Source organism: Ziziphus jujuba, chromosome 11, assembly GCF_031755915.1.
Source record: "Ziziphus jujuba cultivar Dongzao chromosome 11, ASM3175591v1".
In the NCBI taxonomy this organism is placed as follows: Eukaryota; Viridiplantae; Streptophyta; class Magnoliopsida; order Rosales; family Rhamnaceae; genus Ziziphus; species Ziziphus jujuba.
Window position 1 is genome coordinate 26,546,200 of NC_083389.1, and position 21,344 is coordinate 26,567,543.

Sequence of the window (21,344 nt, forward strand, 5' to 3'; positions counted from 1 at the left end):
GGCTGTTGCTGATGTTACTGCTTCTATTAAGGTGGGATTTTATGACATCAATAAGGAACATACTCGAATATGTTTTACACAACCTCAAATTTTGGCTCTGACCATTTTTGTATTCAGTGCAGGAATTGAAGCAGTATTGGAGTCCATAACAATAAATAAAATGAATAGGGTTACTAAAGTTAACCCAAAAGTATATTTCAAAGGCTACATTTTTGTTCTTCATTTCTTTTTCTTCTTCGAAAAATGATTGAAGTTGAATAACTTGTTTGGTGTATGATACGGTGTCAAGAGGTGGAGATCTTTACACATGCCCATGATTGTCTTCTTCTTGATGGTATTACATCTGAAAATGTCATACAACGTTATGGTGTGACACATGAAGAGCAGGATATAGCTGCTGTGAGGTCTATAGATTTAAATTGTATCTTTATGATTGCTTAAGTAAAATTTAGTAGACCACCATAAGGATAAATATATAATAAAAATTATTTATTTATTTTTTAAAGAAGGGATATTGTTGGGAACTCTGATTCTGATTATTCGCAGGTAAGTAAAATAGAAGGGATGTTGTTGGGAACTCTGATTCTGATTACTCACATTACATGCGAATTATAATATGCCAATTTGTTGTGGATTACATTGTTCTAAAAAATATAACAGAAGTGAAAGGGAAAAAAAATTACGGTACTAAATGTGACAGCATGTTATATTATATTTAAATTTTGGAATAGAGTTCATCCAAAATAGATTTGGAACATCAAACATTAACATAAGAATACTCATTCATGTATAATTCTTACACAACTTGTCAGCTAAAGCTAATATCCAGATCAATTTCATCATTTAATAGGTACATCCTCTGATTGATGCCCCAATGGTTTGTTGAGTGCTTAAATTGTTATATTTTTATACACTAGATTTATAAGCTGGAGAGTCCCCTTCCAGCTTCACCTTCATCTTTACCAAGGACTGGAGCAAAAATCAAAGTTAAACACGAGTTATATTAAATTGCATCATGCATGATAAACCTCAATCAATCACCACAAAATTGACCTATAAGTGTCTATTATATATACATATTAAAAAACAAAGAAAAAAGAAAAAAGAAAAAAGAAAAAAGGAAAAAGGAAAACAGAGTGCAAAATCAATTAAAAGAATTCACTTGCCTGAAACCGTATTCTGAGATGAGTCACTTGCAAAGTTATAACATGTTACCAAGCTTTTTTTTTTTATTACACATTCCTAAGTTTTTAACCCTAAAGTACCATATACTCCAGTTTATCATATGCGAGAGACCATTCCTTAACAATGGCAAGCAAAAATTAACATCGTAATTGAGAAAGTTCCTCTTAAAGTCTTCATACCTACACCCAAAACCAAGGGATTTATGCAATGCTTGCATATAAATCAAATGACTGAAGAAAATTTAATACCTTGGAAGGCCATGAGGCTCTTACATAAAACTACTTGCTCAAGTAACAAATGCCTGATGCTCATGCCCAAAGGACTGTCCACAAAAGAAGAAAAAGATATTAACAAAAGAATCTATTGGCAAAATATCTTAGCGCAAATAATGAAGAATAAAAAGTATGTACTAGCAAGAATTTTATCTATCTTAGAGGGAATTACCTCTCAGACATCCTCATGTAATAACTGATATTTAGGTATTCTTTCTGGGGGCAGAAAGCAATTCACTATCAGCTTCCTTGTCATTGCTCCCTTAAATATTGCCTGCAGAAAGTGCAAAGAAACTTCATCTAAGACCCATCATACATATATCTAGAAGCACATATATGAAAGAGCAAGAAGAAATTCTTAGAATCACAAAGTAAGAAAAAACATAGAATCTAAAACAATCATATGAAATGGTTAAAAGTAAAGAAAACTATAGCAAAGAACCTTATATATACTTTGATGTATCCTGAAATTACCAGGCTTTTGTCACTTAGATACAGATCATATTGAAACACATATTTTGCTTGTACAAGCAAATTTTGTCTAATCCAACATACTAATTGAGCTAAAATTTTATATATAGTTTATGAATGTTTTCTAAAAGCCTGACTGCTAATAGAAATGGATTACCACTAAGACATATACAGAGCATGTAGCAAGACCATGATATGACATGGCCAACAACTACAAGAAACGTGGCTGCTAATAGAAATTAGAAATAGGCATCTAATTTCAATTCAGGAAATTATGTGTCCTCATATTTATATGGCATCAAAAACACCCATAACTTGTAACTAGTGTTGTATTTGAAGAAAGTTAAAATAGTTATACTAAGAAAGTCAAATGGTTTATCAGAAAAAAAAAATTCTTATGAGAGTGCCAGTTCATTCATTGTTTAATTTATAAGAACCATATGCCATTTACCTCCACAACATCAATGAAGTCCTGCTTTTGGTGAAATGCGCCAACCCATTTAGTGTGATCTGCAGTCCTGCGTGACAACAAAACAACAGTCCAATGTGAACCACTATTCTCTCAAGATCTCAGTTGCGGGATGCTACTTAATATATCTAAAAATTGAAAAAGATTCTCCTTTCCCCCAAAGCCCATCCAAAAAAAGAGACAGATTCTATTTCTTTAAAATGCAAAGTCACAACTTTTATCCACTCAATTCATCTATAATGTGCAAAAACATCAATAAAGGAGTGCAAAATGCATATGGTCCCATTTGCAGTCACATATTGTAACAGCCCAAACCACCCGCAAGCTATATTGTCCGCTTTGGGCTGAGCCCCCACGGTTTTGCTCTTCCCGACCCCAGAACAACGGTGGGTCATAGGAAAAGGCCTCGCAAGGGAAAGGTATCCACACCCACTTATATGGCATGCTTCGTTCCCCTTTTCCAACCGATGTGGGATGTTACAATCCTCTCCCCTTGGGGCCCAGCGTCCTCACTGGCACATTGATCCGGGTCTGGCTCTGATACCAACTGTCGGGACCCGTCCAGAATTCCTCCCCGGAACCCTAGACAAGCTCTGATCCCAGGGAAATACCACCGAACCTTCCAACGGAAAATCCGGCAGCACCTCCCCTAAGGGTAGGACTAACCAAAGATTTCCTGCACTGAAAACACACTTCTATAAACATCCCCTTATTCCTCCCACGTTACTACAATTTGTTTCCACAAACTTACAGCACTTCAAAGAACAGTAAATCAGTGCATAAATAATAACTACACGTCCAATACAGTATACAGAGCATTATACAATAAATGTGGAATTAATACCATGACAGATAAGAAGCAATACAAGATAGAGAGGAAAAAGGGAAGAAATACTTCTTGAACTTTCGGCAACGAACTAAAATGATTGTAACATCCCACATCGGTTGGAAAGGAGAACGAAGCATGCCATATAAGTGGGTGTGGATACCTTTCCCTTGCGAGGCCTTTTCCTGTGACCCACCGTTGTTCTGGGGTCGGGAAGAGCAAAACTGTGCGGGCCCGGCCCAAAGCGGACAATATCGCATATGGGTGGTCTGAGCTGTTACACATATATTACATAAAAATCAGTTCAATTCAAATCCAATGATGTTCAGCATCAAAAAGTAATTTGCGAAGTGAAAAGATGGGCCTTAATGGAGGGTTTTTAAGATCTGATGGTTTAAAGAGAAAAAAAATACAATGAAACAAATGAGAGAGAAAAAAGATTAAACCGTAGATGAAAAAAAAAAAAAAAAGAAGAAATAATATCCAGAATCCATCGTCGAGAAGGAGACAAATAGAATCAAAAGCACAGCCAAATCGGAGAATGAGAACCTTGTCGATGGTGTCTCTGATGGTACATCTTAAATACAAATTCAGAAACCTATATTCATGACACAGAATAACAAAAATAAATAAATCAATATACAAAGATAATGAATAAGATCGATCAAAACCCAAAAAAAAAAAAAATTGAAAAAAAAAATTCGAATAAGGTATTTAAAAATCCTAGCCGTAATGCCATCGCTGCTGCTCGTCAAGGAGAAAGATCAAAAAGACAAAGAGTCTCTGTGAGCGGTGGCCTAGGCCATGGGTTTTGGATGGTCTGGGACGTCGATATGGGCTGAACGGCGGTGGCTCTGGCTGTCGAACAGTCCCTACTTCTGGCTGGATAGGTAGGAAAGGAAGGGAATGGGATGGCTACTTGCTCGAACACAGTGGGAGATAGGCATCGAACAGGACAGAAGATGGGTGGGAAAGGAAAGGAATGGGAGGGAAATGGCAATCTAATCTGGACCACCAATTTCAATCCAACGGCCAGCAAAATAAGCATGTTTTTGGTCCGCATGGGCTTCTGTGCGGTCGATCCCTATTCTAAACTCCCCTCTATATATATATATATATATAGGGAGAGGCTATTATCAGGTCCGTCTAGATCCTTTTATATGCTGTCTAAAAATGCGTGTTTATTCTATGCCTTTAGAATAAAAACAACGGCTCAAAAATTTCCTCCCAAAAATACTCTCGCAGGTGCCCACAGTCTTCCATTCCCTTTCCTTCCTCTTCTCCACCGTTCCAGCAGCCACAAAAAATCCACCTGAAAGTCTCGGTGTATTTTACAAAATTAATAACCAAGCTTCACCTTAGCTTCCTATTCTCTTGGATTTGACAAGATTTGCATCCCCTATCATCCAACAACGCCGCTGTTCAGCCCAGACCACCATCGTTCATCCTTCCCTTCCTCTTATCCTCTACATTTTTAAGGTAAAATTAAACAATTAAACAATTTTTTTAAACCAGGTCCTTTCCTAAACAACCTTTTAAACAGCGACAACCATTGTCGTTCACCCAAGCTTTGTTATCCTGGATTTTACAAGAAAAATTAAATTTTGATAAACAACTTTTTGAAAGTAAAGCAAAGAAAAGGAATAAATCTTTTTCTGCTTGATGGGTTTTCATGGCTGAAAATTGTTAGGTTTTCTTCCTGACTTTTGTCATTTGGGACCAAAACATAGAAAACCCAAAAAAAAGATAAAGACGGTTGTGACCAAGTTTATGTAGATGGGAGGTTATTGCTCTGTTTGTTGTATAGCAAGAATATAGTAAAATTTTGAACTAAAAAAAATTCTTTTTTTTTTTAAAAAAGACCCATGGAAGGAAAATATGAAAAGTAGACTTGGCGAAAGAGAAAGGGAAAGAGGTGGATTTTTTGTGGCTGCTGGAACAGTGGAAGCACAACAGGAAGAGGAAGGGAGGGCTGTGGGTCAAGTGAGAGAGCATTTTTGGCAGGAAATTTTGAAGTATAATGTGAGCCGTTGGCTTTAATCAAAGGGCAGGAAATTAAAACACGTTTTTGGACCGCATATAAAAGGATGAGGACAGAGCTGATGATAGTCTTTCCCTATATATATATATATATATATATTGGATGATGTGATATTTTTATTTTATAATAATAGTTTATGCAATTATAACAGTGATTTAGGATTTTTTTTCATTATAAAATTGATTTATAGGATTAAAAAGAGTGATTAAACAAAGGGGGAAAATATTAAAATGAATTTCCATAACCCAAAAAAGGGAAAGTAAAGCATTTTATAATTTTTTTCAATCGACGCCATTTCAAACATAATCCTTTTTCAATAATATGACCTGTGCACCATCGCTCTCAATTTGGGGGACCCAGGAATATTTTACAGAAGGGCACCGTTGGCTAATTTTTTTTTTAAAAAAAAATAAAACTATTAATATAAACGAGAGAACACAAAAATAATTATTGATAAGATTTATACAGTATGTTTTCCAAAAAAAAAAAAAAAGATTTATAAATCAATTAATAAACAAATCAACATTTATTTTGGATGTATTTTCATGTTGATTTTCATTTTTAAAATATTTTCAATAAAATAATATAATAATACCAAATGATATAATAAAAACTTTAAATCAGGAAGGGGAATCATTGTATATAATAAAACTATAAATTAAATTAATTATAATATAAACAAAGATATTTAAAATTACATCAAATTTATACAAAATAAATAATTTTGTGTAGTAATTTATCATCCTAAAAAACTTAAATGATGAATTAGTTATTATATATGTTTTGTACAATTAGAAACTATCTTACCAAGCGAACAAATTATGTGAACAGTTTAAATTAGATAAATTTTTAAAAAGCTAGTAATATCTTTTTATTTGTAATCTTAAACTAAAATAAAACTAGAAGAATTAGTTAAGTTAATTAATTTTTAATGGGATATATATATATATATATATATATATATATATACAAAGTCATATTTATTAAAATACTGAATTAAACATATTAGAAGGGAAACATTATGGGGGCACATTGATTAATTTAGGGGTATAAAAGTAAGTTTGCCAAAGAAATATAGAAAACGAATTAGGATAGTATGCTATGCTTGTTTTATGTTTGACTTTAAATTTCAATTATGGATTGTCAATCCAATGAAGAAGATCAAGTTATTTTATTAAAAAAATAAATAAATTCAATTTAAGCATGTGTTCAAATATATTTGAAGTGTTGAGAAAACATACATAGACAAATATTTAAAAAAAAAAAAAACAAAATCCAAATCCATAAAAGATAATTAGATCACTTTTTACCCCCAAAAAAAAAAAAAAGGAAAAAGAAAAAGAAGAAATGACTATTACTTATAATTCAACTGGCTTTCGAATGTGATAAACAGATTTACTTATGTATACTATTCTTGTACGGAGAGCAAAGTTATACATTCTCCTAAAGGGTATCGCGTAAAGGGCTAATACTACTTTTTCTATTACTATTAGATTCTCTCATGATGAACCGCAAGTATGAAATGCAAAACAAAAGTTTCAAGTTTTGAATTAATATGTATTAATTAAAAACGGGAATCAGAATTTTGTTTTCTTTTTCTAAAGTATTTCCCTTCAGACAGGTTAAGTATCTCTATGCATTCCAAAACCAATAAACAAGGAAAGAAAAGAACAACTTAATTGTAAAGTCATAATATCCAAAACCCTGTTCCGTTAGACAAGTATATTTCTTCTTATGTATATATGCTTGCAAAATCTCTTGTGAAAATACGCAATTAGCCGAGAAAGAAATATAAAACAAATTAAAATGAGTGACATTGTTGTTAGTTTTGTGTTGGAGAACCTAAAAAATTTGCTCATCTATGAGGCAAATTTGTTTCTTGGAGTGAAAGAGCAAGTCGATTTGCTCAAGGATGATCTTGGCTTTATGATTTCCTTTCTCAAAGATTCTGAAGGGAAACAGAACGAGGATTACACGGCGAAGGAGGTGATCAGCCAAATCAGAGATGCTACCTTTGAGGCTGAGGATGTTATAAGCATGTACATGGCCCAGGTCATAAAGCAACGAAGGAGGAACCTGCTGCAGAAATTATTCCACTCATTTGGTCATGCAACCATGCTTCATGATGTTGCAAGCGAGACAACGAGAATCAAGAACAAGATCGACAACATTTATGCTAATAAATCAAGATTTGGCATAGAAGCTGGATCTCTTTCTCATTTGGGTGAGGACGAAGAACGATTGCCTGTGCAGTGCCGGAGAGATGTCGAGGAAGTCGATATGGTGGGCTTCGACAATGACACAACAACATTGGTGCATCAACTTACTGATGGGAGCTTACAGCTTGAGGTAACTTCCATCATTGGCATGGGTGGTGTGGGAAAGACCACGCTTGCAAGAAAAATTTATAACAATTCTCGTATCAAGAATCACTTTGATTGTTGTGCATGGGTTATTGTATCTCAACAATACAAAACCCATAGATTGCTTCTTGATATGATGAAGTGTTTTATGTCATTATCGGATGAAATATTCAAAAAATCTGATAAAGAACTTAAGCACAAATTACGTGACAACCTGAAAGGAAGAAGGTATTTTGTTGTCATGGATAATGTGTGGAAACCTGAAGTTTGGGATGAGATAAAAGCAGCTTTTCCTGATGAGTCAAATGGAAGCAGACTACTAATCACTAGTCGGGAAAAAGCTGTTGCTACTCATGCTAGCCCAACTCCTTATTTCTTGCCATTTCTTGACGAGGAAGCAAGTTGGGAACTCTTTTGTAAAAAAGTGTTTCGAGGAGAAAAATGTCCCTCTTATCTAGAAAGTCTTGGGAGACAACTTGCCGAAAGTTGCAAAGGGTTACCACTTTCTATTGTGGTATTAGGAGGTATTCTAGCAAACAAAGACAAAACACACCAAATATGGTCCAGTTTTGTGGGTAATGAGAGTCGCTTCCTCTTTGAGGATCGAAACACTTGCTTTGATATCCTTGCTCTAAGCTACAACCAGTTGCCGCGTAAATTGAAATTATGTTTTTTATATGTTGGCGTCTTCCCCGAAGATTTTGAAATCCCTGTCAGGCATTTAACTCACCTCTGGATTGCCGAGGGATTTATACCTGTTCGAAATGGCATCAACAGAAAGCTGGAGGAAGATATGGGTATTGCAGAGTAGTACCTGGCGGAGCTAATCGATCGAAGTCTGATCCAAATAGCAAGAAGACGAAGTGATGGAGGAGTGAAGACGTGTCGTGACCTGCTAAGAGACTTTTGTATAAATGTGAGCATGGAGGAGAAACTTTTTGAGGTTCATGCGGATGCTGATCTTCTTTCCTCATCATCATCATCTAATAATACCACCATCAAGGCTCGAAGACTTTCCTTTTGTTACGAAATTGGGAGAAAAACAAATGGCAACAGAAACAAAGGAATCGAAGAACAAACACACAATTAACGTGGAAACCCTTGACGGGAAAAACCACGGGCAGGGAGAAGCAAATCCAATATCGAAAGATTTGTACAAGGTGAGCCAAATTTCGAGATACCCTAAAAAACCCCAATGACGGCCGAACAAAAATACAGATATATATATAGTACAGAAGAAACCCTAAAATTGAACAGGTCCATACCGCGGGGGCGCTGCCCCAGCACCCCCGTCGGGCTCAGTGGTGGGCTACAGTCTCGGGCCTATCGGCCCGAGACCTCCGCTTCCACCACAGAGCCCCAAATTTTTCTCCAAAATTTAGTTTCACCAAATGGGTCGCACCGCGAGCTTTTCGGATCGGATCAACAAGAATTCGGGTCACAAACTCTAACACCTTTCAAGGTAACATTTCTCATAGCACTTTCTTAGCCATTTTGGATTCGTTATCTGTTCGGTCTGTGTTGTCATTTCATCTAATAGAGTGGTGTAATAGTGTGAAGTACTTGAAATGGATTTTGAAAAACTTTAGGTTTATCCGTGTGTTGTCTGTTGAGAAATGTTCCATCAGTAGCTCTATTATTCCTAATGGAATAAAAGAGCTAATCTTTCTAAGATACCTTGGCATATCATCCAGTGATGATGACCCCGTAGTTATAAAATCAATTCCATCATCCATATGCAAGCTTTTGTATCTAGAAATAATTCACATAAGAGGTATTGTTGAGAAGCCTTTGCCAAAGAGTATATGGATGATGAAGCAATTAAGACATTTGAATGTAACTGAGCGAATGGAATTGTCGAATCCTTGGTCTTGGACAACGAAATTATTAGGGGATGATGATGATCACGCTTTAAGCAATCTTCAAGTCCTTTCCAATCTGTTTGTTGGTCCGACGACTGAGCTTCTCTTCACAAAATCTTCATTATTCCCAAATCGAAGGAAACTCCATTTAAGTGGAGATTATCGCCAATATTCTGAGCTCTCAAAAATATTGGCAAGCCTGCAGGGTTCTAATAATTCCCAGAACCTAAAAACCTTGAAATTGGGCAATCTCAGATTTGGGCAAGCTTTGTATTTGTTCCCATCAGTACTCACCAAGAAAACCATTATCGAATGTCCCTTGGACTCTGACCACTTTAAGATTCTTGGAAAGCTTCCCAATTTAAGGATTCCAAAGATCAATGATCCTCGAATTCCAGATAATTTAGGAATGCTTTCTGTCATGGCGGGTGAATTTCCGCAATTCGAAGTATTTCAAATGATTCATTTTGGACTTCAACGGTGGGAAATGGAGATGAATGCAATGCCAAACCTTCAGCGTTTGATCATCAAAAGATGTCCTTATTTGAGAAATCTGCCACGTCAGCTCTGGAGTTTGACTCACCTGAGACTGGTAGAGGTATACCACTGTCTCTCACTACGGATCAGAGGATTAAACATCAAAGCCGGATGCAAAGTCATAATATCTTAGTGCTCAGTGGTTCCACTTGGACTTGACGGCATTTTTCTCTCTCTTTATATATATATATATATATATATATATTTTATTGTGTTTTATGTTGTATTGGAAATAATAATTATGTATATAAATAATGTTCATTCTATAATAATTATTGTTGCATGTAATGTTAATTTTTTATAAGCATACGCTCATTTTAAATGTGATTCATTATATAATGTATTTTGGTCCAAAGTTCTAGAATCCCCCATCCCCACCTATAATCCCAATATCAAAATAAAATTTTAAAAAAAAAATCTATAATTACTAAAATTTAGATTTACCAAGAAATGTTTTTAAATTAAACTTAGAAGCTCTCCTTTTATTTTCTTCGTTTACTTATGTTCTCAAATAAATCAAACACTAACAGAAAAATGAATCCCCGAAATTGGAAAAACTAGACGAATGAACATCTAAATTTAATTCATAAATAAACCATAAATTTCTATACCAACTAATCTTTGTGTATGTACCAGAGGCTTTTCAAAATAAAGAACATCTTTTTAATGATAAAAACTGAAAAGCATTTTTGAAATTTTAAAAGATTTTGCAATAATACTCTATATTTTTCTCTTGCTCTTTGTTTCTATTTTTTCTATAAAATTTTACTGCTATGTTAATTTCCCTTTTTTTATTTGAATTTTCCTCTCAATTATTTATTAATATGATAGCGGCATTGGAATTTACTCAACATTAAATTAAAATATATAATGTTCAATACAAAGCAAACTTCTACTGGCAAACTCACTCTTTATATTAAAATAAATAAAATGAAGAATTGGTTAGGGCATGCAGCTTAGCTTTATAAAATAAAAATTATAGGACGGATAAAAAATCCGTTGGAAATGCTCTAACTTGGGAACTCCATATTTATTACATGTGCATGATCTCTCATGTATACTCATTCTTTTGCACATTTTGTATGTCCATTATGTATTGCTTTATGTTCAAATTAATTAAAGTTGAGTTTTTTTAATAAGTGGACCGCCATTTTCAAATTATCTTTTCTCTTACATAACATAGTTTGATACGCTTAATATAATTTGCGATGAAATCTACACAAAAATCTAATTGAAATGTGAAACATAATATACCATCGAGGGAAGTAAGTTCTCCACTTTCCCATGTTAGAAATGGAAGGGAAAGCTCAGTTATGAAACAACTCGCAATATCCATTCCTCTGGCTACGGAGATTCCTCACACCTGTCAAAGGAGCCCACTTAATTTTTTTCACCTACAATCCAATGAATTGCAATCTTAGCCTCCATCACAGTTTCGACTTCGTTTTTTTGGGTTTTTTCATCACAGCAGACCCATGGTCCTCCATGGTCTGCAAGCATAACAGAATTCTTAGTGGCAGACGAGATTGCAAATTCAAACAAAAATGACCAATAATTGAGCATACCTTCTGCTTTTTGTTTTTCTTCTTTTCATGTTTCTTCTTCTTTTTCTTACGTTTTTTTGGCTTAGAACTTTCCGCCTTTCCTTCTTCAGAAGATTCCTGCGCGTTCTTAACCATTTGAGAATTGAAATACTGAGAAATACTTCAACAGTTAATGATCAGGTTCCAATTTACGAGGATGAAGAAAAAACGCACCTCAGGCTCAGAGTCACCAAAGGAATTTACATGTCTAATATTTCTTCCAGAATCTGAAGTGCCGCCTGATTGAAAATAATAATAATAATAATAATAATAATAATAACAATGATGCCGTGATGGGTTTGGCTATTTATCTAAAATCATGTATAAATCTTGACAAAAAATCACACCATTTATTTTGACATGATAAGCATGAGTTGAGAGAATGAAAACAATTTCTGTCAAAATGGTGCTTAATAGCCTCCTCTTTTTTAAAGTGATAGTAATAATAAAACCAAAACCAGGTATGGCAGGCCATATTGATCATCTTACATAGCCCTAAAGCATTCAGACACCTTAGCATACCTCAACTATGACTTTAAAGTTCTTTAGTATCAAACTCCTATATTTCTCATCCAATTTTGAACCGTCAACACCCGAAACATTTCTCAAATCTTACTTTAAAAGCATAAAATCTCCAATAGGTATATATTGATATAAATACATACATACATATATATATATATATATAAGAACCAAAATATTAGCTGCTGACCTTATAATGATCATGAAAGCTTTATTTAACACCTTCACTTTTGCAGGAAATAGGCAAATATAAATGTTTTTCTACAATCTACTATGACGAATAAAATCCATCAAGCTTCAATATCTGGGATGATAAAATAACTTTAGAAGAAGAATAAATATAATTCTGATGCTAAAAACTACCTAGACATCTAAAGTACTCCATAGTTTCTGAGTGCTACTACTACTACTACTACATGGTTGTCCATAGTGTTATTTCATTATACTGTTCCATGGCACCACTGCATAAAACTTAAAATATTTTAAAAAAAAAATAGCATTAATATAATCTCATATCCCTGGATTATATAATCTCATGCCCCTGGATGTGAACTCAATGGCAGGTCTATAGAATATTAACAATCTCAAGATACAAATCCAGGAACTTAAAATTGCTAGAACCTATAAGAGAATAAGATACAAACAATAAACCCAAAATCCAGTTTCTAATTAATTCAACTGATACATGCCATTAAAAATAATAATAATAATCACAGAACTTTTTTTTTTTTTTTTTCAAAGAATGTAAAAGATTGAAGTAGAATAGAAGAGGGAAGGGTGAGGAAATACTGGAAAAGACAGTGTTTTTAGCATTATTAACAGCAAGTTCGATGAGATCTGGATTTAAGGAGGCCAATCCATTGGGTTCCTGAAGTTTTCTTTCGAGGAATTTGGCTAAAGCCGCTGCCTTGTTCGTCGTCAAAGGTCCACCTGGGTGAGCCAACCTAATTGGTTTCTTCTATTGTTAAATTTTAAACTACTAAAATTATATAACTAGGAAATTAACCCTAGAAATTTTAAAAACAAAAAGGAAAAAGCAAATAAGAATCAGTCTGGAGGAGGAGGAGGAAGGCGAAGAAGAAGAAAAGGGAAATTTGGGTTTTTACCTACCTGGGTTGGGAACGAGAAGATGAGGGTAGAGAGGGAAGGGGTGCGAATTTGCTGCCTCTCAAAGCCTTCTTTTCTTCTTCGCTCAACTCCTCGTCCTTCATCTCTCTCTCTCTCTCTCTCTCTGTGCGTAAATTGTGGGAGACCCAGTTTGAAATTTCTGGTGTTTGTATCCAATCCACTGGAGCTGATATAACATGGACGGCAACGACGTCGTACGAGAGTAGGATCAATTCACCAAACGGACTAATTACTAGAGTCTCAATAAGCCCAAAAAAATAAATAAACACATTGTTACAAATTCGACTTTACTTGCTTTAATATTTTCTTATATTAATAATTTTAAGTATAATCAATCTCATTCGCAAAAGTTAAACTATAATAATAAAATAAAATTCTTTTGATTCTTATTATTGTTCATTTCCACCTTCAGTCTTATTCCCATAAATAAAGGAAATTATATGACATTGTTTACCATCCATAGTATTAGAGACTATAAAAGGGTTTTTTTTTTAACTTGATCCGTTCGATTATTTGGCTTCCATAATAGCTTTTTGGATAAACGGTATAATATCCAAAAATTAATAATTTTGTTTCAAGAAATAAAGTGCAAGTGAAGTTTCATTCATACACCAAAAAGCCAAATTACAGGTTAACAAGTGAGCATAGCACAGAATAGTTTTAATCGTTCAGCATTCCTTCCCAGCCCCCACAATAACATCCTCTCCAACAACCATTCTTAATTTTTTTTTCTCTTTTTTTTTTTCCACAAATTTCCTTCCATGGTGACAAAATAACACTATTACAGGTCCCTGCTACCCGGTAACAAAGCATCTACATCAGCAGCATTCATGCGATCCATGAACAAGGGAGAAAAAAAAAAAAAAAATGGGGAATGGGGGAAGACCCAACAAATTTTCATGAGGGAATCAAATCCTCTCAATTTACAGGCCTCTCTATCTTTTAAGCCTAAATTCCTAAAAAAATATAGTAATAGAAAAATACAGGCGATGAAGCAAAGAGACCAATCCAATTGTATATTTTCAATGAAACAGGACCAAAGCACCGTGTGTAAGTACTTGGATTTAATAATGAACAGTTGGGTAAATACGATGTGCCTGGAAAACGTGGAGGGAGTCCAAACACCGATGACAGAGAGCCCTTCTGATTTTCGGTCATCTCTTCATACTTAACTGAGCAAGAACTTGAAAATGTCACTGACTGAAACAATGCCTTCGACCCTCTTACTTCCAGCTTCCACAATGACAAGTCGTCTGACACCTGAAATGCCAAGTCCAACACATGAAGAATTTTGGTTTTGAAGAGAAGCCACATAGAGATGTAACAACAACAAAGAGAAAGTTACCAGATATTGGTAACTGGAAAATTAGCATCACCTAAAGATATACATTAAGCCAACTATACAAACAACGCAATGAAAATGATTATCAACAAGATCCCATAGCCTTGTGCTGCAGCCTCCAAGCAGAGTAGTTAATAAAAGTTCAGGTACCATTTCCAAACTATTGTACCAAAAAAACCTTAAGAAAGCCTTCAAACATCATTGTTTGAATATATTGATGCATCTGTATCATAAATGACAACTACATCCAAAACTAGTGAATGGGAACTTAAAATTACCTGGATTCGCCAATCGCTCCATTACTTTCTGTAATGAATCAGAGCGCAAACACATCTGACATCTCTGACTTCTCATCTCATAAGGAGAATACGAGTCTTGTCCCAACTGCAGTGCCTGGATAGAGACACAGATGAAGAGTCAGAAAAACACACAAGGCATTGATTATGAATCTAACCAACAATATCAACCACTTTGAAGAAGGGAAAAAAAAAAAAAAAAAAAAAGTCTGTCCCCTACTTGAGGGGGGGTTAGCATACAGAAGCAGTAGTTTTCTTCTAGACATCATCACCCAAGAGCATAAAATTTTCTCCTCAACAAACCTTCACGTACAAAATTCTCCTTGACATCCCAAACCTCAAACCTCTCTATCTTATCCTTTGAAAAGAGACTTAAGAGAAAATGCACCTAAATTATTCTTGAAAGTAAACCACTGAAACTATGGCCGATTCTCAAAGTAAACACAACCTCAGAGTTTAAAATATGGAAGTCAACCAGCAGTTAAATTTACATCTCTCTCCTTTAAGAAACATAATGAAGCTGACTTTAAAACTTATTTAAAAAAAGAATAGGTATGAGTAGTCACCTGATGTATAGTCATTTCGTTAAGATTAATGTGTGTATAGACTCTATCTTTAGCCAAAGCTGTTATATCACTGTCCAGAAAAAGGAGAGAATATTAGACAATCATAATAATAACAATAAATATCACCCTAAAGAAGAGTAGCTAGATATCAATTTCTAGAGGACTTGAGTCATGCAATCAGTAATCAATGTAAAAGTTAGACCCTAAAGGAGTTAAGACTAACCTCCGACAATATATATCCAGTAAAGAGTCATTATCATCAACTATAGGTATTGAACTTACTTGAGCTGCAAAAGCAAAAATGCAATAACATAAGTGTTATAGGAAACTAAAAAACTAGATCTAAGACACATCTTTACAAAACTTTGACAAAAAACTTGCTCCTCCAATTATGTAGTTTTTGCAAAACCTTTACAAGACACTCCCTCTCCACTACAATGTAAATGAGCATACCTTGAACTAACAAATTTAATGCTGAACTAAGAGAAGCACTAGGTCTCAACATTGCTAATGGTTGTCGATTTGACTCTCCAATTTTTGGAACCCATGTTCCCACAGGAATTTCACATATTGGTAGTTGAAGTATGGGCAATAAGCTAGAACAGTTCCTAAAGTACCTCCAAATACCTGAAAATTAACATCTGTTAGTCAGCAGCAACTATCAAGCAATCAATAGTTCTTTTAGGGCACAGCTAACAGCTTACATTTAAGTATTCCAGAAAGTGAAGCAAGATGCAACAGCTGCGGAAAAGAACCATCTTCTGAGGTTGAATAAATAATGGGAACTGTAGCCACCTCATGTTGCAAAATTTTCAAAGCAACATCTTTCAAGTTATCATGAGGCCCAGCCTACACAATAAAGAACTTGGATTGTGGACATGAGAATATCCATGGTAACTTATTACAATAAATATGCTACCCTCTTGAGGGTGGACAGAAACCTAGAGATAACGATTCATAGAAACTAAGGGGCAGGTTTATTAATCCATCCATTGATTTAAAGGTACAAACAAATAGTTGGTCTCACATAAGATAATAAATTAGTTTTGTATGCAAAGTAACATTTTCTGTAGCATTTTGTTAGTCAGGTTATAAAACGATTGTCTGATAATGTAGCAATACAGTTCAAATTAATGCTGAATTGCCTGGCATATAATGACACCATGCATCTGGTGTACTACTGCTTATTGCAAGATTTGTAGGCATAAAAATAATATCTGATAGTAGATCTACTTATGAGAAAATAGTCTATAGCAGGGTTGAGTAGTGAACAATCTTATGAAAGCATTGTAACAAATCCTTTCCTTTTTTGATTAAACCATGGGTATTATCCTTAATTTCCAACTAGTTTTTACCTTTATCAAACACCCTGAGTTAATTGGTCAGTTCTATTCTCCACATTCCATCCTTCAATAGTACTTGCCAAATGAAATTTGCAAAGACAAAAAGGCTAATCTGTAACTTAGTTCTAGCCTGAACCATGAATACCAAGATGATACAGTGAAAACCAGATCAACTAGAAATATGTGCACATGTGACCACACAAGTACACAGACATTCAAAGGCACTACAGAAACACAATACCAAAAAGAGTTGCCCAATTAAACCTAAAAATTCAAATAAGATTCTCACATGGATGAGGTGTCTTGACAATGCTCTTCCATGCCCACCAATTTGTCCATTAAGATATGCTTTTCCCTCTTTCCAAGCAGATATAGTATGTGTTTCAAGCTCTTCTTCCGTCAGATTAGATCCATGATTCCCAAGCTAAAAATAATAGATGAGTAAATACATTACAAAATTATTATAACCAGATAACATAACTGAACATTAGATGAAACATACACGAAAAAAAATATAATAAAATAAGATAAAAAATAAAAAATATTATCTTACTCTAACCATCCAACAAACAGATGGCCATCAACCAAATTAAATATCAATTAGGCCAATCATGCATCTCAAATGTCAGAAACATCCAATAAGCTCAATCACTTTTCAGAAAAAAAACAAATAAATAACTCGCAGAACAAAGCAAATAATAATAGCAATAATAACAACAAAATAAAAGTAGTGAAATTCATAATAATCAAATAATGGAATTCTACTATTATGGACATCATAGCATCTATTTATCGAAGAACAAATAACAGTGACATATGAGCATTTGGGAAACCTGACCAGCTGAAAAGATAATGATTCTAGCAGCAGAATATACCTCTCTTAAGATTAATATAAAATCCAACACGCTAAGAACACCAACGAACTGCCCCTTGCAGAAGTCCCAAAGTGGCGCTAAAGGGATTCCCTGGAAATAATTTGGCTTAGAGAAATATATATATGAAGCTCTTGATCTATCAAGCAATTATGCAACAGCTGAAAACTGACATGAGAAGATCAATACTAAATCTATTTGTAGGATAGAATACTTGTACACCCCAAGGCTCCCAAAACAAAAAGGTTCAACCATTAAATTTGTGTTCTATTAACTACTATGGTGTCATTACTGCACCAACCCCCAACTCCCAAAAACTGAAAATAAATAAATCAAGGTTTCCTTTTTCTCAGCTTGAAGGCAGAGAAGACAACTCAACATCTTCAACCATATACCTTGGGAGGAAAAAATAGATACCTGCTCATGCAGTATATGAAATGCTTGCTTTACAGGTAAATCAACATCCAGGGCAACAACCTGTACACTAGATGTTATTAAATTTTCAAATGGTGGAACTATTTCACTGATCATTAGATCTAAAAATTAAGTAGGCCACAAAAAGGATTATCCATGGTAAAGAATCCAAACCTTGCCTGACTCCGGGAGTAGTTCATATACTGTGTGTGAAGACAAGAAAGCAGAGATACGGTGACGAGAGCCCTGTATATCAGCCTCTGATAACCTCGGCACCACATCGGTCAAAGTTCCATCTGCAATACGGACCTGCATTATAAATCAGAACCATGTTTTACATATGTAACTCAAGAACAGACCAAGAAGCAAAAACAGCAACACAATGGAGAACAACAACATAAAGGTTCATTAATTAAGTTCTAGGAAACAGCAAACTCTGAGGCATTTACAGTACAACAAATTATATACATAATATATATGGGATATATGAATAGAGATTGAGAGCATGCACTTCTAGGGAGAGAAAGTAAATATATCCAGTGACAAAATGAAGAAGAGTGGGTCTATGAGCTTCAATACATGCAGAGACCAACTGTGGATATAAATCTTAAGGAGCATCCATGTTCCTAATCTGGGAGAGATGAAATTACACTAGCATCCTTGAAATCAGAGACACTTTCAAGGAAGCACAGCTTAATATAGGATGAAGAGCTTTCCAGCTAACCATGACGCCAACTAAACAAGATGACCAACTCTTACCAAACGCCGAAAGGCCTCATTATCCACATCCATGTTAGATCCAGAAGATATCCCTGGACTTACATTTCCAGGAAGGAAATTAGCTGTTGCCAAGAGCACTGTGTTCACTATTCCATATTCTCCCGTCACGAAAGGTTGGTGCTCATCGTGTTTCCATTCTCCATCAACAAAAAATTTGTACTGCATGCAAGGCATGATCCAAATATGTATATAAGCATCCAATAATAAGAGCCAAACATATCATGTATCAATGACCCAAAAAAAACAAAGGGACTAATAGAAGCATTTCCAATTGCAAAAGAGTGAACATGTATTGTTTCAAAATTTTCACATTCAATAACTTTTAACACATAGTTCATAGGTATTTATTACCGCAAGTAACATTCTTTAAAATAAATAAATAAATAAAACAATTTAAATATAACCTTTTAGTACAAATTATATACTCTACACCTGTGTATTATCTGCAGTAACTTGTAACTAGTAACTTCAATAAAAATTCTTACACCAAAGGAACTTCAATCAGCATTTCAAACCCCCTTTCATAGAAACCATATTTTAGCAGATATAGCAAAAAATGGCAGATTGCCATATACTTAGTTCATAATATATAGGATAGGAACTTGTAACTGACAAGCATAAAACATGTAAATGAAGGCTTTCTTAATCTGTCACTTGAAAATTATAGTAATAAGTATGATTAACTGATGAATCTCCATGCGCAGAATGCAGAAAAAGCAGATTCCATCACCAAATCCACAGTGCATAGCACTCAGTGTATCACCAACTAACCTGGTGGAATCCGGGCATTACACTGTAAATAGCCTGAAACACAGTGGGGCAACCTTCAACGGGTGTCATTGGCACAAGTTCAGACCACCTTCACAGAAAAAACACAAAAAAAAAAAAAAAAAAACACCATTTATTAATATCCAAAAAGAAAACACCAAATTGAACTAAATTACAATATTTGATCCAAAAAAATCTCTTAGCAATTAAAATATAAGGCCGAGAACTAAGACTCTCACCGTGTGAAAGAACCACTGAGAAATACACTTCTACCCCCATAAGGCCATACGAACCGCATTGGAATTAGAACTGTGCTCGGAACCCCAGCGACTTCCCGCGTAGATTCCATGTCTGCAGCGAACATTTGCCCCCGATAAATTTTGAAAAATTTCTCAATTTCTCCACGGCATGCCCGCTTATCCGTTTACTATGAAGCAAAAAATATATATAAAAAAAAAAAAAATTCAACCAAATTACGCTGTGAATCAAAATCTCCATTAAGGAAAAAAAAAATTCAGAATAATGATTTTCCCGTACAATCCCTCCCAAGTAAATTAAAAAAATTACTCCATTTTCATCCGATGCGAGAAAACCTAGTAAAGCTAAAACGAAATACCAAAAATAGCAAAAACAAAATAATAATAAAAACTAAGAATTTATTCCAAATTAAAAATACAAACTGATAGACTAAAAGGAAACTACTTACACAAGCCCAAATCGTACGGACAAAACCCTAACCCTAACAATGAGGCCCTCGAATTTTAGAATCGCTTAGCGAATAGGGAAAAAAAATAATAATAATAATAATAAAAAAGAGCGAAATATTATCGAAACCCTACGGAAAAATTTTACATATAAACTTAATCTCCCCCCAAAAAAAAATAATAATAAAATTAAAATAAAAATAAAAGTGGGTGAGAAAATCGAGAGAGGGTGCGATACGATCGAATCTTTAATTTCGAACCCTAAAAGACAGAAGCTCTGATAAAGATGTTAAAAATAAAAATAAAAATCATAAAACGATGTGTTTTTTTCTTCCTCCGCCTTTTTTTTTTAGATGTAAAAAAAATTAAATAAAAATAAAAATAATATTTTGGACGCTTGAGAATTTACCACGACTTTGTGGGAAAAATAAAAAGCAAAAACTGGTAAAAAAGTTTTCAGAGAGCGTGAGACATCGTTGAAACTGTTTGGCAGCTCGGAAACACGTGCGGTGGATTCGTGGGAATTGGAGGAGGAACTCGGAAATGAAGAACCGGACGGGAAAAAAAAAAAAAAAAAAGACGTATTTAATGTCTACCATTATGTGTAAATTTAAAACTTTTAAATTTTCATTTTTCATTCAAATAAAAATAAAGATAAAACTGTTTAAAACATATTAATTACTATTGATTTGTGTTCGGAATTTATCTTGTATCAAGTTTTTCAATGAAATTATTTTTTTATTTTTTTATGTTTTTTAATTGGTTATTTGCGATTAATATTATATCTTGATACTTTCTTTTAATATGTTTAGTTTTTCTAAATTCAAAATTTTAACGGCTCAACAAAAAAATAAAAGAAAATCAAAAGTTTAAATATATTTCTTAATTAAACATACATTTCTGATTTTGTGCAATAGTTGCCTTATTTAAAATTGACAGAATTTTTTTTTTATGGAAAATTGACGATAATTTAAAGCTTGAAATAGAAATTGTAGTATAT

At 34.2% G+C, this 21,344-nt stretch overlaps 4 protein-coding genes across 13 annotated transcripts; 1 reads left to right on the forward strand and 3 right to left on the reverse strand.

The window, feature by feature from the left end:
• Positions 1 to 688: 688 nt before the first annotated feature.
• LOC112488968 (uncharacterized) lies at positions 689 to 5,221 on the reverse strand. 2 transcript variants are annotated; one of them, XR_009634930.1, is made up of 6 exons: positions 3,773 to 5,221; positions 3,293 to 3,497; positions 2,380 to 2,446; positions 1,630 to 1,731; positions 1,434 to 1,507; positions 689 to 1,364 (listed from the first exon to the last, which is right to left on the reverse strand). XR_009634930.1 is itself a non-coding variant. In XM_060812836.1 (5 exons), exons 1-4 carry the CDS (start codon positions 3,798 to 3,800, stop codon positions 1,633 to 1,635), a joined length of 399 nt encoding a protein of 132 aa, XP_060668819.1. In that variant the 5' UTR covers positions 3,801 to 5,221; the 3' UTR covers positions 1,371 to 1,507; positions 1,630 to 1,632. The 2 variants fall into 2 exon arrangements, 1 of the variants encoding a protein (XP_060668819.1); XM_060812836.1 differs by lacking the exon at positions 689 to 1,364 and having other exon boundaries at positions 1,371 to 1,507.
• A 1,826-nt stretch (positions 5,222 to 7,047) lies between these two features.
• Positions 7,048 to 8,642, forward strand: LOC125419235 (putative disease resistance RPP13-like protein 3). The gene has a single exon (XM_048464766.2). It carries the CDS (start codon positions 7,071 to 7,073, stop codon positions 8,436 to 8,438), a length of 1,368 nt encoding a protein of 455 aa, XP_048320723.2. The 5' UTR covers positions 7,048 to 7,070; the 3' UTR covers positions 8,439 to 8,642.
• A 2,583-nt stretch (positions 8,643 to 11,225) lies between these two features.
• Positions 11,226 to 13,378, reverse strand: LOC107433210 (uncharacterized). Of its 4 annotated transcripts, none has more exons than XM_048465558.2 (5): positions 13,242 to 13,378; positions 12,921 to 13,075; positions 11,784 to 11,848; positions 11,592 to 11,687; positions 11,226 to 11,420 (listed from the first exon to the last, which is right to left on the reverse strand). In XM_048465558.2, the coding sequence occupies exons 1-5, from the start codon at positions 13,340 to 13,342 to the stop codon at positions 11,334 to 11,336; spliced, it is 504 nt and encodes a 167-aa protein (XP_048321515.1). In that variant the 5' UTR covers positions 13,343 to 13,378; the 3' UTR covers positions 11,226 to 11,333. The 4 variants fall into 4 exon arrangements, with proteins under 4 accessions (XP_048321515.1, XP_015899956.1, XP_048321514.1 ...); XM_016044470.4 differs by having other exon boundaries at positions 11,226 to 11,516; XM_048465557.2 differs by having other exon boundaries at positions 11,592 to 11,696.
• On the reverse strand, positions 11,589 to 20,872 carry LOC107433181 (sucrose nonfermenting 4-like protein). 6 transcript variants are annotated; one of them, XR_009634914.1, is made up of 16 exons: positions 20,347 to 20,694; positions 19,880 to 20,067; positions 19,644 to 19,731; positions 18,852 to 19,031; positions 18,267 to 18,401; positions 18,096 to 18,155; positions 17,682 to 17,771; positions 17,096 to 17,230; positions 16,168 to 16,312; positions 15,917 to 16,090; positions 15,687 to 15,750; positions 15,464 to 15,533; positions 14,880 to 14,994; positions 13,242 to 14,519; positions 11,784 to 11,848; positions 11,589 to 11,687 (listed from the first exon to the last, which is right to left on the reverse strand). XR_009634914.1 is itself a non-coding variant. In XM_048464764.2 (14 exons), exons 2-14 carry the CDS (start codon positions 20,002 to 20,004, stop codon positions 14,428 to 14,430), a joined length of 1,473 nt encoding a protein of 490 aa, XP_048320721.2. In that variant the 5' UTR covers positions 20,005 to 20,067; positions 20,754 to 20,872; the 3' UTR covers positions 13,842 to 14,427. The 6 variants fall into 6 exon arrangements, 2 of the variants coding, with proteins under 2 accessions (XP_048320721.2, XP_048320722.2); XR_009634916.1 differs by having other exon boundaries at positions 11,589 to 11,696; XR_009634915.1 differs by having other exon boundaries at positions 13,238 to 14,519.
• Positions 20,873 to 21,344: the final 472 nt, after the last annotated feature.

Coding starts and splice junctions, on each gene's coding strand:
- LOC112488968 (XM_060812836.1), bottom strand. CDS start 3,800: ATGTACCATCAGAGACACCATCGACAAG. Junction 2,447..3,292: donor CGTTGCCGAAAGTTCAAGAA/GTATTTCTTCCC, acceptor GTTGTCACGCAG/GACTGCAGATCACACTAAAT. Junction 1,732..2,379: donor ACTTCATTGATGTTGTGGAG/GTAAATGGCATA, acceptor CACTTTCTGCAG/GCAATATTTAAGGGAGCAAT.
- LOC125419235 (XM_048464766.2), top strand. CDS start 7,071: ATGAGTGACATTGTTGTTAGTTTTGTGTTGGAGAACCTAAAAAATTTG.
- LOC107433210 (XM_048465557.2), bottom strand. CDS start 13,342: ATGAAGGACGAGGAGTTGAGCGAAGAAGAAAAGAAGGCTTTGAGAGGC. Junction 13,076..13,241: donor TCTTCTCGTTCCCAACCCAG/GTAGGTAAAAAC, acceptor GAAACCAATTAG/GTTGGCTCACCCAGGTGGAC. Junction 11,697..11,783: donor TTGGTGACTCTGAGCCTGAG/GTGCGTTTTTTC, acceptor CAAATGGTTAAG/AACGCGCAGGAATCTTCTGA.
- LOC107433181 (XM_048464764.2), bottom strand. CDS start 20,004: ATGTTCGCTGCAGACATGGAATCTACGCGGGAAGTCGCTGGGGTTCCG. Junction 15,751..15,916: donor ATTAAATTTGTTAGTTCAAG/GTATGCTCATTT, acceptor TTGCTTTTGCAG/CTCAAGTAAGTTCAATACCT. Junction 14,520..14,879: donor GGAGCGATTGGCGAATCCAG/GTAATTTTAAGT, acceptor TTGGCATTTCAG/GTGTCAGACGACTTGTCATT.